General features: G+C 43.8%; 1 protein-coding gene across 1 annotated transcript in view; it reads left to right on the forward strand.

Annotated features, from left to right (window-relative positions):
• Positions 1 to 288: 288 nt before the first annotated feature.
• LOC115816513 (solute carrier family 24 member 2) overlaps positions 289 to 16,231 on the forward strand; it is a 48,343-nt gene continuing 32,400 nt past the window's right edge. The window contains exon 1 of the mRNA XM_030779466.1: positions 289 to 1,161. Coding sequence (XP_030635326.1) covers positions 289 to 1,161 — 873 coding nt within the window. The remainder of the gene's footprint in view (positions 1,162 to 16,231) is intronic.

Below are 16,231 nucleotides of genomic sequence, written 5' to 3' on the forward strand. Positions count from 1 at the left end.
GACTGTACAGCTGGGGCTCATAACTTCTATCTCAGTCAACCAATATTACCCTGTCATTTCTGCTATACTTTCATAAGAACATCGTCAGTTGTAATTACTGGTGTTTTGACTGTTCCAGATGAGCATACACTCATGCTATTCATTTTCTGCTATAGGCTCATATGGAAGCCCTGTAGTGTACTGGATCCTGAAAGTCACCTGAAATCCACTGATTTCAATTAGAGCCAACAGAAGCACCATGCCTGGGGGAGGTTTATGAAAAGCTGCGAAGACTCCTAACATTCAGTGATGGGTTTGGAGGAGCAATGCTCAGACTCTGAGCCGGTGCCATGCCAGGTTGGCAGGTGCACACGGCATCTACGGAGGAAGCTGCACCCGGTGCGTGCTCTGCTTCTCCTCTTCAGTCTGCTAGCAATAAGCACGGTCCCTTTGTCCTTCAGTGCCTTCACACAGGGCTCTGGCCTGCTGGACACAGCTGCTTTTCCACACCGGACACTGCTATCTACACAGCACCAGAACCAACAGAACCTATCTGAGGACATGCCCATGGCCCTGCGTCTATCGTCTGATGGTAACGGCTCTAAGGATCAGGGCGATTATCCCCCTGATATTTTCAGCGTAGAAACGAGGCGTCAGGGTGCTGTGGTTCTGCACGTGTTTGGAATGCTGTACATGTTCATCGCCTTAGCCATCGTCTGTGACGAATTCTTTGTCCCTGCACTGACTGTTATTACAGAGAAGCTGGCTATCTCTGATGATGTAGCTGGGGCGACGTTTATGGCGGCAGGTGGCTCCGCCCCAGAACTCTTTACCTCTGTCATAGGAGTCTTTATCTCCCGTAGCAATGTGGGTATCGGCACCATCGTTGGCTCAGCCGTTTTCAACATCCTATTTGTCATTGGCATGTGCGCTGTCTTCTCCAAGGAGATCCTGAATCTCACATGGTGGCCTCTGTTCAGAGACGTTTCCTTCTACATCCTGGATCTCATCTTGCTCATCATTTTTTTCCTGGATAACTACATCACCTACTGGGAGAGCATTAGCCTCCTGCTGGCCTATGCGAGCTATGTGCTCTTCATGAAGTATAATGCTAAAGTGGAGAATGTGGTCAAAGGTCTCATGAACAGAAATCAGGTGGTGGAAGTGGAGGCCCAGCCTAAGGTATGTCTCTGTGTTCTCTCTTCTGTCTGTCTGCTCACTTCACTGTGTCACCTTCACCATTCCCAGCATTGGGTTCAATGACCTGTTAAAAAAACCAAACAGTGTCGTACCATATTGGGCTACTTTGGCTCAGCTTCTGAACAGAATGGTGGTATGGCAAGGAGTTAGTTCATGAATGTTGCCAGGCAACAGGTGGATATTTCTTGTGAGGCACAGACTTCGCCACACTGTGTGCTCACACACACCTCACACACACACACACACACACACACACACACACACACACACACCAGTACATATGACAGTAGGACAGTTGCGCACAGTCATACAGTAATTGGGCGAAAGATGAGGACATTTCACATTTAATAGGCTAGGTACTAGCCGATTGATGGTCCAGGGTTTTAGATCTTTATACAGTTGGCCCTCCACATTTGCAGTGGTTGGGGCGCAGGACCCCCGGCGAAAGTGGAAAAAACACGAATATCTCTAGGCCCCCCCCCCCCAAGCCTCATGAGAAACATGAGATACACTGCATACAGAGGGACAAAAGGCATGAGTGAGGCTGGTACCGAAGCAAAGAGTGTGGCGTCCCCAGAGTGCATGATCTGCTGTTCTTAAGCGCACTGAGACTTTTTACAAAATGAAACTTTTTAGAATCAATTTGTATATATATTTATAGTAGTAAATGACAAAATAGATTAATAATACATATATTTTATGCATTTATGACTTTTTATTACTTTTTATTGGCAATTTCTAGTCGTCTGCGATTTTCTGCAGAACTCAAAAAAAAAAAAAAAAAAATCCCATTTAATTATTCATAGCAAACTCACAAATAATCAAATCCATGAAAGTTAAACCCATTGGCAGTCACGGTTCAACTGTATATTGTACTTATTATTTATTGGAAAGCAGAAGGCAGAAAGAAGGAATTTGGTTTGTGATACTGTCCTACTGCAGGTAATGTAAAGATATTTCTGGAGAAGATAAACTCTTTGCAGAAAACAGGGAATCACTGGAGAAAAGAGTTTTTCAGGTAGACCTTTTCATACCACTGGGGTTTTTTAGTGAGATGATTGAGCATGTGAGTACTGTGAATGATGAACAAATAAGGAGAGAGTTCCAACACTGTGAGAGAGCCGGCATGTTTATAGTAAACAGAGAGAGCTTGTTGTAATTGGTCTTCATATACTGTCTGTTTGCGCAGACTGGGGGATGAAAGATGGCATTCCTGAAGGAGATTATTAAAACTAATTCTGCTACCAAAGCCTGTCTCTAAATTGAGATGGACAAATTATGTCCTACTTTATCAAACAGTCTATGGATATATCAGGATTACCTTCTAACATACACTCGGCTACATCTTAAAGGAGTGAAATAATCACTTCCAAAGTGTTCTGTGATTCTCATTGCAGTCAGGCTGCAGTGGCTTTGATGGGCTACCCTCATATATTCTACACTCATATTCTGCACTCATGTTCTACACTCACACATTGTACACTCATATTCTACACTCACACATTCTACACTCATATTCTACACTCACACATTCTACACTCACACATTCTACACTCATATTCTACACTCACACACTCTACACTCACACATTCTACACTCATATTCTACACTCATATTCTACACTCATATTCTACACTCACACATTCTACACTCACACATACTACACTCATATTCTACACTCACACACTCTACACTCATATTCTACACTCACACATTCCACACTCATATTCTACACTCACACATTCTACACTCATATTCTACACTCACACATTCTACACTCACACATACTACACTCATATTCTACACTCACACACTCTACACTCATATTCTACACTCACACATTCTACACTCATATTCTACACTCACACATTCTACACTCATATTCTACACTCACACATTCTACACTCACACATACTACACTCATATTCTACACTCACACACTCTACACTCATATTCTACACTCACACATTCCACACTCATATTCTACACTCACACATTCTACACTCATATTCTACACTCACACATTCTACACTCACACACTCTACACTCATATTCTACACTCACACATTCTACACTCATATTCTACACTCACACATTCTACACTCATATTCTACACTCACACATTCTACACTCACACATACTACACTCATATTCTACACTCACACATTCTACACTCATATTCTACACTCACACATTCTACACTCATATTCTACACTCACACACTCTACACTCACACATTCTACACTCATATTCTACACTCATATTCTACACTCACACACTCTACACTCACACATTCTACACTCATATTCTACACTCACACATTCTACACTCACACATTCTACACTCACACATTTCTACACTCACACATTCTATACTCACACATTCTACACACATATTCTACACTCACACATTTCTACACTCACACATTCTACACTCACACATTCTATACTCACACATTCTACACACATATTCTACACTCACACATTTCTACACTCACACATACTACACTCACACATTCTACACTCACACATTCTACACTCACACATTCTACACTCACACATTCTACACTCATATTCTACACTCACACATTCCACACTCATATTCTACACTCATATTCTACACTCACACACTCTACACTCACACATTCTACACTCACACATTCTACACTCACACATTTCTACACTCACACATTCTATACTCACACATTCTACACACATATTCTACACTCACACATTTCTACACTCACACATTCTACACTCACACACTCTACACTCACACATTCTACACTCACACATTCTACACTCACACACTCTACACTCACACATTCTACACTCACACATTCTATACTCACACATTCTACACACATATTCTACACTCACACATTTCTACACTCACACATTCTACACTCACACACTCTACACTCACACATTCTACACTCACACATTCTACACTCACACACTCTACACTCACACATTCTACACTCACACACTCTACACACATATTCTACACTCATATTCTACACTCACACATTCTACACTCACACATTCTACACTCACACATTCTATACTCACACATTCTACACTCACACATTCTACACTCATATTCTACACTCACACACTCTACACTCACACATTCTACACTCATATTCTACACTCACACATTCTACACTCACACACTCTACACTCACACATTCTACACTCACACACTCTACACTCACACACTCTACACTCATATTCTACACTCACACATACTACACTCACACACTCTACAGTCACACATACTACACTCACACACTCTACACTCACACATTCTACACTCACACATTCTACACTCATATTCTACACTCACACATACCACACTCACACACTCTACACTCACACATTCTACACTCACACACTCTACACTCATATTCTACACTCACACATTTTACACTCACACATACTACACTCACACATTCTACACTCACACACTCTACACTCACACATACTACACTCACACATACTACACTCACACATACTACACTCACACATACTACATTCACACACTCTACAGTCACCCATTCTACACTCACACACTCTACACTCACACATTCTACACTCACACATACTACACTCACACATACTACACTCACACATACTACATTCACACACTCTACAGTCACCCATTCTACACTCACACACTCTACACTCACACATTCTACACTCACACATACTACACTCACACATACTACACTCACACATACTACATTCACACACTCTACAGTCACCCATTCTACACTCACACACTCTACACTCACACATACTAAACTCACACATACTACACTCACACATTCTACGCTCACATATTCTACACGCTTATACTTTACAATGCATTACATGCATTTTAAAGGGCAGCCCAACAATCCTCTAATAGGAATCTTGCAGTGGAAGGACGCCATGGATTTAGGTTACACTTTAATAAGAGATAAAGATGAGTTTTTAAGATATGATCTGCTAAACCTGCACTGTACAGCTTGAACCAAATCAGGATTTATTCAGAGGACATAAAGAATATTTCATCAGAGGGCATGTGGGGAAATATCAGGAACAGATGATGAAGTTCTTTCTCCTGTTTGAGGAGAATTCTAAAGCCTTTATCCATTTCACACAAAGTGCTCAGAGAAAAAAAGGATAAAGTAATAAAGTAATAATTGGGAATTTTTGGATAAAGTAATAGTTGGGAAGTTTTGATTCCTGTTAAAAAGATGATTTAGGAGCAAGAATAAGTGCTCACTTTTTGGAAGAAAATTGCAAATTTAACAAATCTTCAGCAGAGGAAGACTGACAGGGGGAAAAGCAAATGTGATGGTCTGCTTTCTCTGAATTTACTGTGTAGTTCCAAATGTGCATGTCTGTGTCATAATTTTTTTTTATGTTTTGAAAATCAGTATCTCAAGTTCAAATCATTAGTTCATCCTGGAATCAAATGTACATTTGTTCCTATCAGTGACTGTCTGTGTAAGAATGTTTCTCTCTGTAAGCCGTCACTCAGCTCTGTAGAAACATTGGGCCAAACCTGTGATGCTCTGCAAATGAAGACGTTATGGCTGCCAGGCTGTTGCCCTTGCTGCTGGAGCTGTCCTGTGTTGGTCTGATACTGGGATTGGTACCTGTGGCGGTGTCTCAGTCATGCTGTGCTTTGGTACTGTGACAGTCCAGGACAGTATGTCCTTGAGGGGAAAAGTAAAATACTGAGTAGGGCTGCAGGCATCAACTCTGTATTACAAAAAAAGCTTTTTAGAGCAACTGATGCCGTTGATATCAGGAGACTTGGCACCACTACAGTAATGTGAAGATGGGAAGCTTAAGGAGAATGCACATTGACACGAGAAACTTCAGGTTGCTTGAGTTCGTTACTAATTTGCCCCAAGATCTGTGGAGAGCACTTACCATTTTTCAGAGGTTTTATGAAACAGGATGTGCTTTCCCATGGGAGTCATACCATGAGAAGAGACAGCCATTTTCAATTGATACATGAATCAAAAATGCAGCCAGGGGCATCCATTTAAACACGTCAATAGCCCTTAACTAGAGGCTCTGTTCTTTCCCCCATACGCTGCATGTCACTGTTAAAGCAGGTCTATAACAGTGTCACTGCTAAAGCAGGTCTGTAACAGTGTCACTGCTAAAGCAGGTCTGTAACAGTGTCACTGCTAAAGCAGGTGTGTATGTGTCACTGCTAAAGCAGGTCTGTAACAGTGTCACTGTTAAAGCAGGTCTATAACAGTGTCACTGCTAAAGCAGGTCTGTATGTGTCATTGCTAACACAGGTCTGTAACAGTGTCACTGCTAAAGCAGTTCTGTATCAGTGTCACTGCTAAAGCAGGTCTGTAACAGTGTCACTGCTAAAGCAGGTCTGTATGTGTCATTGCTAACACAGGTCTGTAACAGTGTCACTGCTAAAGCAGGTCTATAACAGTGTCACTGCTAAAGCAGGTCTGTATGTGTCACTGCTAAAGCAGGTCTATAACAGTGTCACTGCTAAAGCAGGTCTGTAACAGTGTCACTGTCAAAGCAGGTCTGTAACAGTGTCACTGCTAAAGCAGGTCTGTAACAGTGTCACTGCTAAAGCAGGTCTGTAACAGTGTCACTGCTAAAGCAGGTCTGTAACAGTGTCACTGTCAAAGCAGGTCTGTAACAGTGTCACTGCTAAAGCAGGTCTGTAACAGTGTCACTGCTAAAGCAGGTCTATAACAGTGTCACTGCTAAAGCAGGTCTGTAACAGTGTCACTGCTAAAGCAGGTCTGTAACAGTGTCACTGCTAAAGCAGGTCTGTAACAGTGTCACTGTCAAAGCAGGTCTGTAACAGTGTCACTGTTAAAGCAGGTCTGTAACAGTGTCACTGCTAAAGCAGGTCTGTATGTGTCACTGCTAAAGCAGGTCTATAACAGTGTCACTGCTAAAGCAGGTCTGTAACAGTGTCACTGCTAAAGCAGGTGTGTATGTGTCACTGCTAAAGCAGGTGTGTATGTGTCACTGTTAAAGCAGGTCTGTATGTGTCACTGCTAAAGCAGGTGTGTATGTGTCACTGCTAAAGCAGGTCTGTAACAGTGTCACTGCTAAAGCAGGTCTGTAACAGTGTCACTGTTAATGCAGGTGTGTATGTGTCACTGTTAAAGCAGGTGTGTATGTGTCACTGTTAATGCAGGTGAGTATGTGTCACTGCTAAAGCAGGTGTCTGTATGTGTCACTGTTAATGCAGGTGAGTATGTGTCACTGCTAAAGCAGGTGTGTGTGTGTGTCACTGTTAAAGCAGGTGTGTATGTGTCACTGTTAAAGCAGGTGTGTGTGTGTGTCACTGTTAAAGCAGGTGTGTATGTGTCACTGTTAAAGCAGGTGTGTGTGTGTCACTGCTAAAGCAGGTGTGTATGTGTCACTGTTAAAGCAGGTGTGTATGTGTCACTGTTAAAGCAGGTGTGTATGTGTCACTGTTAAAGCAGGTGTGTATGTGTCACTGTTAATGCAGGTGTGTGTGTGTCACTGTTAAAGCAGGTGTGTATGTGTCACTGTTAAGGCAGGTGTGTGTGTGTGTCACTGTTAAAGCAGGTGTGTGTGTGTGTCACTGTTAAAGCAGGTGTGTGTGTGTGTCACTGTTAAAGCAGGTGTGTGTGTGTGTCACTGTTAAAGCAGGTGTGTATGTGTCACTGTTAAGGCAGGTGTGTATGTGTCACTGTTAAAGCAGGTGTGTGTGTGTCACTGTTAAAGCAGGTGTGTGTGTGTGTCACTGTTAATGCAGGTGTGTATGTGTCACTGTTAAAGCAGGTGTGTGTGTGTCACTGTTAAAGCAGGTGTGTATGTGTCGCTGTTAATGCAGGTGTGTATGTGTCACTGCTAAAGCAGGTGTGTGTGTGTGTCACTGTTAAAGCAGGTGTGTATGTGTCACTGTTAAGGCAGGTGTGTATGTGTCACTGTTAATGCAGGTGTGTGTGTGTGTCACTGTTAAAGCAGGTGTGTATGTGTCACTGTTAAGGCAGGTGTGTAACAGTGTCACTGTTAAAGCAGGTGAGTATGTGTCACTATTAAAGCAGGTGTGTATGTGTCACTGTTAAAGCAGGTGTGTGTGTGTCACTGTTAAAGCAGGTGTGTATGTGTCACTGTTAAAGCAGGTGTGTGACAGTGTCACTGTTAAGGCAGGTGTGTAACAGTGTCACTGTTAAAGCAGGTGAGTATGTGTCACTATTAAAGCAGGTGTGTGTGTGTCACTGTTAAAGCAGGTGTGTGTGTGTCACTGTTAAAGCAGGTGTGTATGTGTCACTGTTAATGCAGGTGTGTATGTGTCACTGTTAAAGCAGGTGTGTATGTGTCACTGTTAAAGCAGGTGTGTGTGTGTGTCACTGTTAAGGCAGGTGTGTATGTGTCACTGTTAAGGCAGGTGTGTATGTGTCACTGTTAATGCAGGTGTGTATGTGTCACTGTTAAAGCAGGTGTGTATGTGTCACTGTTAAAGCAGGTGTGTGACAGTGTCACTGTTAAGGCAGGTGTGTAACAGTGTCACTGTTAAAGCAGGTGAGTATGTGTCACTATTAAAGCAGGTGTGTATGTGTCACTGTTAAAGCAGGTGTGTGTGTGTCACTGTTAAAGCAGGTGTGTATGTGTCACTGTTAAAGCAGGTGTGTGACAGTGTCACTGTTAAGGCAGGTGTGTAACAGTGTCACTGTTAAAGCAGGTGAGTATGTGTCACTATTAAAGCAGGTGTGTGTGTGTCACTGTTAAAGCAGGTGTCTGTATGTGTCACTGTTAAAGCAGGTGTGTGTGTGTGTCACTGTTAAAGCAGGTGTGTGTGTGTGTCACTGTTAAAGCAGGTGTGTGTGTGTGTCACTGTTAAAGCAGGTGTGTGTGTGTCACTGTTAAAGCAGGTGTGTGTGTGTCACTGTTAAAGCAGGTGTGTGTGTGTCACTGTTAAAGCAGGTGTGTATGTGTCGCTGCTAAAGCAGGTGTGTGTGTGTCACTGTTAAAGCAGGTGTGTTTGTGTCACTGTTAAAGCAGGTGTGTATGTGTCGCTGCTAAAGCAGGTGTGTATGTGTCACTGTTAAAGCAGGTGTGTGTGTGTCACTGTTAAAGCAGGTGTGTATGTGTCACTGTTAAAGCAGGTGTGTGTGTGTGTCACTGTTAAGGCAGGTGTGTAACAGTGTCACTGTTAAAGCAGGTGAGTATGTGTCACTGTTAAAGCAGGTGTGTATGTGTCACTGTTAAAGCAGGTGTGTGTGTGTCACTGTTAAAGCAGGTGTGTGTGTGTCACTGTTAAAGCAGGTGTGTATGTGTCGCTGCTAAAGCAGGTGTGTGTGTGTCACTGTTAAGGCAGGTGTGTATGTGTCACTGTTAAAGCAGGTGTGTATGTGTCGCTGCTAAAGCAGGTGTGTGTGTGTCACTGTTAAAGCAGGTGTGTATGTGTCACTGTTAAAGCAGGTGTGTATGTGTCACTGTTAATGCAGGTGTGTATGTGTCACTGTTAAAGCAGGTGTGTGTGTGTCACTGTTAAAGCAGGTGTGTGTGTGTCACTGTTAATGCAGGTGTGTATGTGTCACTGTTAAAGCAGGTGTGTGTGTGTCACTGTTAAAGCAGGTGTGTATGTGTCACTGTTAATGCAGGTGTGTGTGTGTGTCACTGTTAAGGCAGGTGTGTGTGTGTCACTGTTAAAGCAGGTGTGTATGTGTCACTGTTAAAGCAGGTGTGTATGTGTCACTGTTAAAGCAGGTGTGTGTGTGTGTCACTGTTAAGGCAGGTGTGTGTGTGTCACTGTTAAAGCAGGTGTGTATGTGTCACTGTTAAAGCAGGTGTGTATGTGTCACTGTTAAAGCAGGTGTGTGTGTGTGTCACTGTTAAAGCAGGTGTGTGTGTGTCACTGTTAAAGCAGGTGTGTGTGTGTCACTGTTAAAGCAGGTGTGTGTGTGTCACTGTTAAGGCAGGTGTGTGTGTGTCACTGTTAAAGCAGGTGTGTATGTGTCACTGTTAAAGCAGGTCTGTAACAGTGTCGCTGTTAAAGCAGGTGTGTATGTGTCACTGTTAAAGCAGGTGTGTATGTGTCACTGTTAAAGCAGGTGTGTGTGTGTGTCACTGTTAAAGCAGGTGTGTATGTGTCACTGTTAATGCAGGTGTGTATGTGTCACTGTTAAAGCAGGTGTGTGTGTGTCACTGTTAAAGCAGGTGTGTGTGTGTCACTGTTAATGCAGGTGTGTATGTGTCACTGTTAAAGCAGGTGTGTGTGTGTCACTGTTAAAGCAGGTGTGTATGTGTCACTGTTAATGCAGGTGTGTGTGTGTGTCACTGTTAAGGCAGGTGTGTGTGTGTCACTGTTAAAGCAGGTGTGTATGTGTCACTGTTAAAGCAGGTGTGTATGTGTCACTGTTAAAGCAGGTGTGTGTGTGTGTCACTGTTAAAGCAGGTGTGTATGTGTCACTGTTAATGCAGGTGTGTGTGTGTCACTGTTAAAGCAGGTGTGTGTGTGTGTCACTGTTAAGGCAGGTGTGTGTGTGTCACTGTTAAAGCAGGTGTGTATGTGTCACTGTTAAAGCAGGTGTGTGTGTGTCACTGTTAAGGCAGGTGTGTGTGTGTCACTGTTAAAGCAGGTGTGTATGTGTCACTGTTAAAGCAGGTGTGTGTGTGTCACTGTTAAAGCAGGTGTGTATGTGTCACTGTTAAAGCAGGTGTGTATGTGTCACTGTTAAAGCAGGTGTGTGTATGTGTTACTGTTAAAGCAGGTGTGTGTGTGTGTCACTGTTAAAGCAGGTGTGTATGTGTCACTGTTAAAGCAGGTGTGTGTGTGTGTCACTGTTAAAGCAGGTGTGTGTGTGTGTCACTGTTAAAGCAGGTGTGTATGTGTCACTGTTAAAGCAGGTGTGTGTGTGTGTCACTGTTAAGGCAGGTGTGTGTGTGTCACTGTTAAAGCAGGTGTGTATGTGTCACTGTTAAAGCAGGTGTGTATGTGTCACTGTTAAAGCAGGTGTGTGTGTGTGTCACTGTTAAAGCAGGTGTGTATGTGTCACTGTTAAAGCAGGTGTGTGTGTCACTGTTAAAGCAGGTGTGTGTATGTGTTACTGTTAAAGCAGGTGTGTGTATGTGTCACTGTTAAAGCAGGTGTGTGTGTGTCACTGTTAAAGCAGGTGTGTGTGTGTGTCACTGTTAAAGCAGGTGTGTGTGTGTGTCACTGTTAAAGCAGGTGTGTGTGTGTCACTGTTAAAGCAGGTGTGTATGTGTCACTGTTAAAGCAGGTGTGTGTATGTGTCACTGTTAAAGCAGGTGTGTATGTGTCACTGTTAAAGCAGGTGTGTGTGTGTGTCACTGTTAAAGCAGGTGTGTGTGTGTGTCACTGTTAAAGCAGGTGTGTGTGTGTCACTGTTAAAGCAGGTGTGTATGTGTCACTGTTAAAGCAGGTGTGTGTGTGTCACTGTTAAAGCAGGTGTGTGTGTGTCACTGTTAAAGCAGGTCTGTAACAGTGTCGCTGTTAATGCAGGTGTGTATGTGTCACTGTTAAAGCAGGTGTGTATGTGTCACTGTTAAAGCAGGTGTGTATGTGTCACTGTTAAAGCAGGTGTGTATGTGTCACTGTTAAAGCAGGTGTGTGTGTGTGTCACTGTTAAAGCAGGTGTGTGTGTGTGTCACTGTTAAAGCAGGTGTGTATGTGTCACTGTTAAAGCAGGTGTGTGTGTGTGTCACTGTTAAGGCAGGTGTGTATGTGTCACTGTTAAAGCAGGTGTGTGTGTGTGTCACTGTTAAGGCAGGTCTGTAACAGTGTTACTGTTAAAGCAGGTCTGTATGTGGAGATTTGGCACCAGAATGAATGCTCTCCCAATCAGAGTTGTCCATAGTCCGTAACAGACCTCACTGGGGCAGAAGTGAGTGTGTCTTCAGAAAGGGCAAAACGGGCATTTAGATCTAATAACCTTCACTGCATTTAGCTCTAATAACCTTTACTGCATTTAACTCTAATAACCTTTACTGCATTTGGATCTAATTACCTTTACTGCATTTAGATCTAATAACCTTCTGCATCTAGATCTAATAAGATTTTGCATTTAGATCTAATAAGCTTTACTGCATTTAGATCTAATTACCTTTACTGCATTCTAAGTTTTAAGTTTAAGAGTTTATTTGTCATATGTAGGTTAACACAGGGTCAGCGGTACAATGAAATGTATGAGACTAGAGAAACAGGTCAACTCAGCAATAAGAGCACACTAGTCGTAGAATAAAAGTACAGTAGGGATTTAAATAAATAAGAGTAAAACACTAAGGAGTAGAATAGAGCAAAATAGGGGATTAAAAAATAAGAGTAGGAGAATAAGGAGTTAGCTAAGAAAAAAAATAGAAAAGAGAGGTATGAGCAATGAACAATTAAGGTACAAGGAGGGTGCGTAATAAATATAACAGAATATGAAATAGAATAGGAAATATACACTATATATATGTGAAGGAGGCTTAAAATTAAATTTAAAGTGGCGAGTGTGAACAACGGTATTGCACATGGGGGATGTACAGCTTTATGTACCAGTGTAGTATCAGTGCAGTATCATGTAAACATTGTGAATCACTGGAGTAATCAATGTGCAGCAGTGCATTGACACTGCAGTAGACAGTGGACAGTGCAGTAGGGAGTAACCTGTGTAGGTAATCAGTGCAGTGCAAGTTAGTAGTTGAGTAACAGTGCACTTGAGCAGTGGACAGTGCAACAAGCAGGTAGTCCAGTCTCCAATGGGGGATGTTTAGTTGTGTGAGTTGAGAAGCCTGATGGCCTGGTGGTAAAAACTGTCCTTAAATCTGGTGGTACGTGCAGCCATGCTCCTGTATCGTCTGCCAGACGGTAACAAGGAGAATAGTCTGCGTGCTGGGTGGCTGCAGTCCTTAATGATGCTGTGAGCCTTCCGCAGACACCGCTGGTGGAAGATGTCCTGAATGGCAAGGAGTCTGTTGCCTGTGATGTGCTGTGCCGCATCCACCACTCTCTGTAGTGATTTGCGGCCGTGGGCAGAGCAGTTCCCGTACCAGACCGTGATGCAGCCCGTCAGCAAGCTCTCGATGGTGCATCTGTAGAAGTTGGTGAGGATGCTGGTGCTCATGCCAAACTTCCTCAGTCTTCTCAAGAAATAGAGCCACTGGCGAGCCTTCTTGATCATGGTGTCTGTGTGTAGTGACCAGGAGAGGTCCTCAGTGATGTGTACACTGAGGAACTTGAAGTTGCTGGCCCTCTCAACCTCAGCATCACCAATGTGGATGGGGAGGTGCCCACCCAACTGCTGTCTCCTGAAGACTACGATCATCTCTTTGGTTTTACTGACGTTGAGAGAGAGGTTGTTGTCTTGGCACCAGCTGGTTAGTGCCCTCACCTCCTCTCTGTAAGCTGTCTCATCGTTGTCTGTGATGAGGCCCAGGATGGTCGTGTCGTCAGCAAACTTGATGATGACATTTGAGCTGTGCTTGGCAGTACAGTCATAGGTGAACAGGGAGTACAGTAGGGGGCTGAGCACACAGCCCTGTGGTGCGCCTGTGTTGAGGATCAGTGACAATGAGGTCTGGCTGCCAATTCTCACCACCTGGGGCTTGCCCGTCAGGAAGTCTAATATACAGCTGCAGATGGAGGGTGCTAGACCAAGTTCAGCGAGCTTTGAGACGAGTTTTGAGGGAATGATGGTGTTGAATGCTGAGCTGTAGTCAATGAAGAGCATTCTCACATAAGTAGCCCCCTTGTCCAGGTGGGTGAGCACGGTGTGTATCGCCAAGGCGATGGCGTCATCTGTGGCCCTGTTTGGTCTGTATGCAAACTGAAAAGGGTCCAAGGTGACAGGAAGGGAGGAGCAGATGTGGGTTTTAACCAGTCGTTCGAAGCACTTCATGATGACCGATGTCAGTGCAACAGGGCGGTAGTCATTCAGACAGGAGGCCATCAGTTTCTTGGGGACAGGAACGATGGTGGATGCCTTCAGGGAGGTGGGGACCATGGACTGACTCAGGGAGAGGTTGAAGATGTTGGTGAACACCTTCATCAGTTGGTCAGCGCACACTCTGAGAGCCCGGCCAGGGATGCCATCTGGCCCTGGAGCTTTGCGAGTGTTGACTCTTTTGAAGGACCGTCTCATATCAGCCGTTTCTGGGGTCAGCGTGGCAGCCTTCCCATCCACATGTGGATGCACGATGGGCGCTGTGTTGTCTGCATCGAATCGTGCATAAAAGGTGCTTAGCTCATCTGGGAGCGATGCTCTGCGCTGGGCAATGTCTTTGTTTTTCCCCTTGTAGTCTGTGATGCAGCACAGTCCACTCCACATGCCCCTGGGGTCAGAGCTGTAGTGGCTGGACTCCACTTTGTCCCTATACTTCTTCTTGGCATCCCTGATGGACTTCCAGAGGTCATATCTGGCTGCTTTGTAGGCGTCAGGGTCCCCTGAGTTGAAGGCGGTGGTCCGCGCTATGAGTTTGAGCGCGAATCTCCCGGTTGACCCAGGGCTTCTGGTTTGGGTAGGTCCAAACGGTGGTTTTTGGGACAACATCGCTGATACACTTGCTTATATAGCCTATGACAGAGTCTGTGTATTCATTGATCCGCTGCATCCTCAAACATCTGCCAGTCAGTAGTCTCAAAAGAGTCCTGAAGGACCCCTTCAGCCTCTCTGTCCCATTTGTAGATGTCCCTGGTAACTGGTTTTTCCTGTTTCAGCTTCTGCCTATATGCATGCAGCAGCAGGATGGAGCAGTGGTCTGCCTTTCCAAAAGCAGGGCGGGGGAGGGGTTTGTAGCAGTCTTTGAATGGGGTGTAGCAGTGATCCAGGGTCTGTTCTGGGAAAAGTGGTGTATTGAGAGTATTTTGGGAGAACTTTCTTCATATTGGCTCTGTTGAAGTCTCCCAAAACAATGAGCGCAGCCTCTGGGTATGACTTCTCCAGTCCATTTATGATCCTGTACAGCTCGTCCAGTGCTGAAGGTTTATCAGCCTGTGGGAGGATGTAAACAGCTGTGAGGAGGACTGAGCTGAACTCTCTGGGGAGGTAGAAGGGTCTAACTTTGATAGTCAGCAGCTCCAGTACCGGGGAACAGTGTGTTGTTAAAACACAGATATCCTTGACCCACGAAGAGTTAACCATAAAGCACACACCCCCTCCTCTCGTCCTGCCTTAGTCTTCCGTTCGATCTTGCCGGTAGACGGAGAAGTACACCGGGGTGATGGCACAGTCAAGCACGTTGGGTTCCAGCCACATATCAGTGAATGCCAGAACGCAGCAGTTCCTAATGTCCCTTTTGTGTTTAATACGTGCGCGTAGTTCGTCTAGCTTGTTGTCCAGCGACTGTACATTAGCAAGCAGAATGCTAGGCAGAGGAGGTTTGTAGTTTCTCTGTCGGTTTCTCTGCAGAACCCCGGCGCGCTTCCCTCTCTTTGTTTTCCTCCGACGCCATGCAAGTAAACAAAAGACCCAGGGGAGTACGGCGTCGGAAGTGTCGAAAGACGGCTTAAAATCTGAACTGGCTGACGAACGTAACTCCAAAGTGTTTGTCGGTCATACTGAATGTATGATAGCGCTGAATTAACGAAAAGAACTATAAGTAAAAAGTAAATCCACACAACTTTGCTGAGTTGACTCGGAGCTCTCGTCAGTGCAGCCGTCTAGCGACAGCGCAACTGTAGATGCATTTAGACTTAATAACCTTTACTGCATTTAGATCTAATAACCTTTACTGCATTTAGATCTAATAACCTTTATTGCATTTAGATCTAATAACCATTACTGCATTTAGACTTAATTACCTTTACTGCATTTAGACTTAATTACCTTTATTCCATTTAGATTTAATTATCTTTACTGCATTTAGATCTAATAACATTTACTGCATTTAGATCTAATAACCTTTGCTGCATTTAGATCTAATAACCTTTACTGCATTTAGATCTAATTACCTTTACTGCATTTAGACTTAATTACCTTTATTCCATTTAGATTTAATTACCTTTACTGCATTTAGATCTAATTACCTTTACTGCATTTAGATTTAATTACCTTTACAGCATTTAGATTTAATTACCTTTACTGCAT

This window comes from Chanos chanos, chromosome 7 (genome assembly GCF_902362185.1).
Source record: "Chanos chanos chromosome 7, fChaCha1.1, whole genome shotgun sequence".
Lineage (NCBI taxonomy): Eukaryota > Metazoa > Chordata > Actinopteri > Gonorynchiformes > Chanidae > Chanos > Chanos chanos.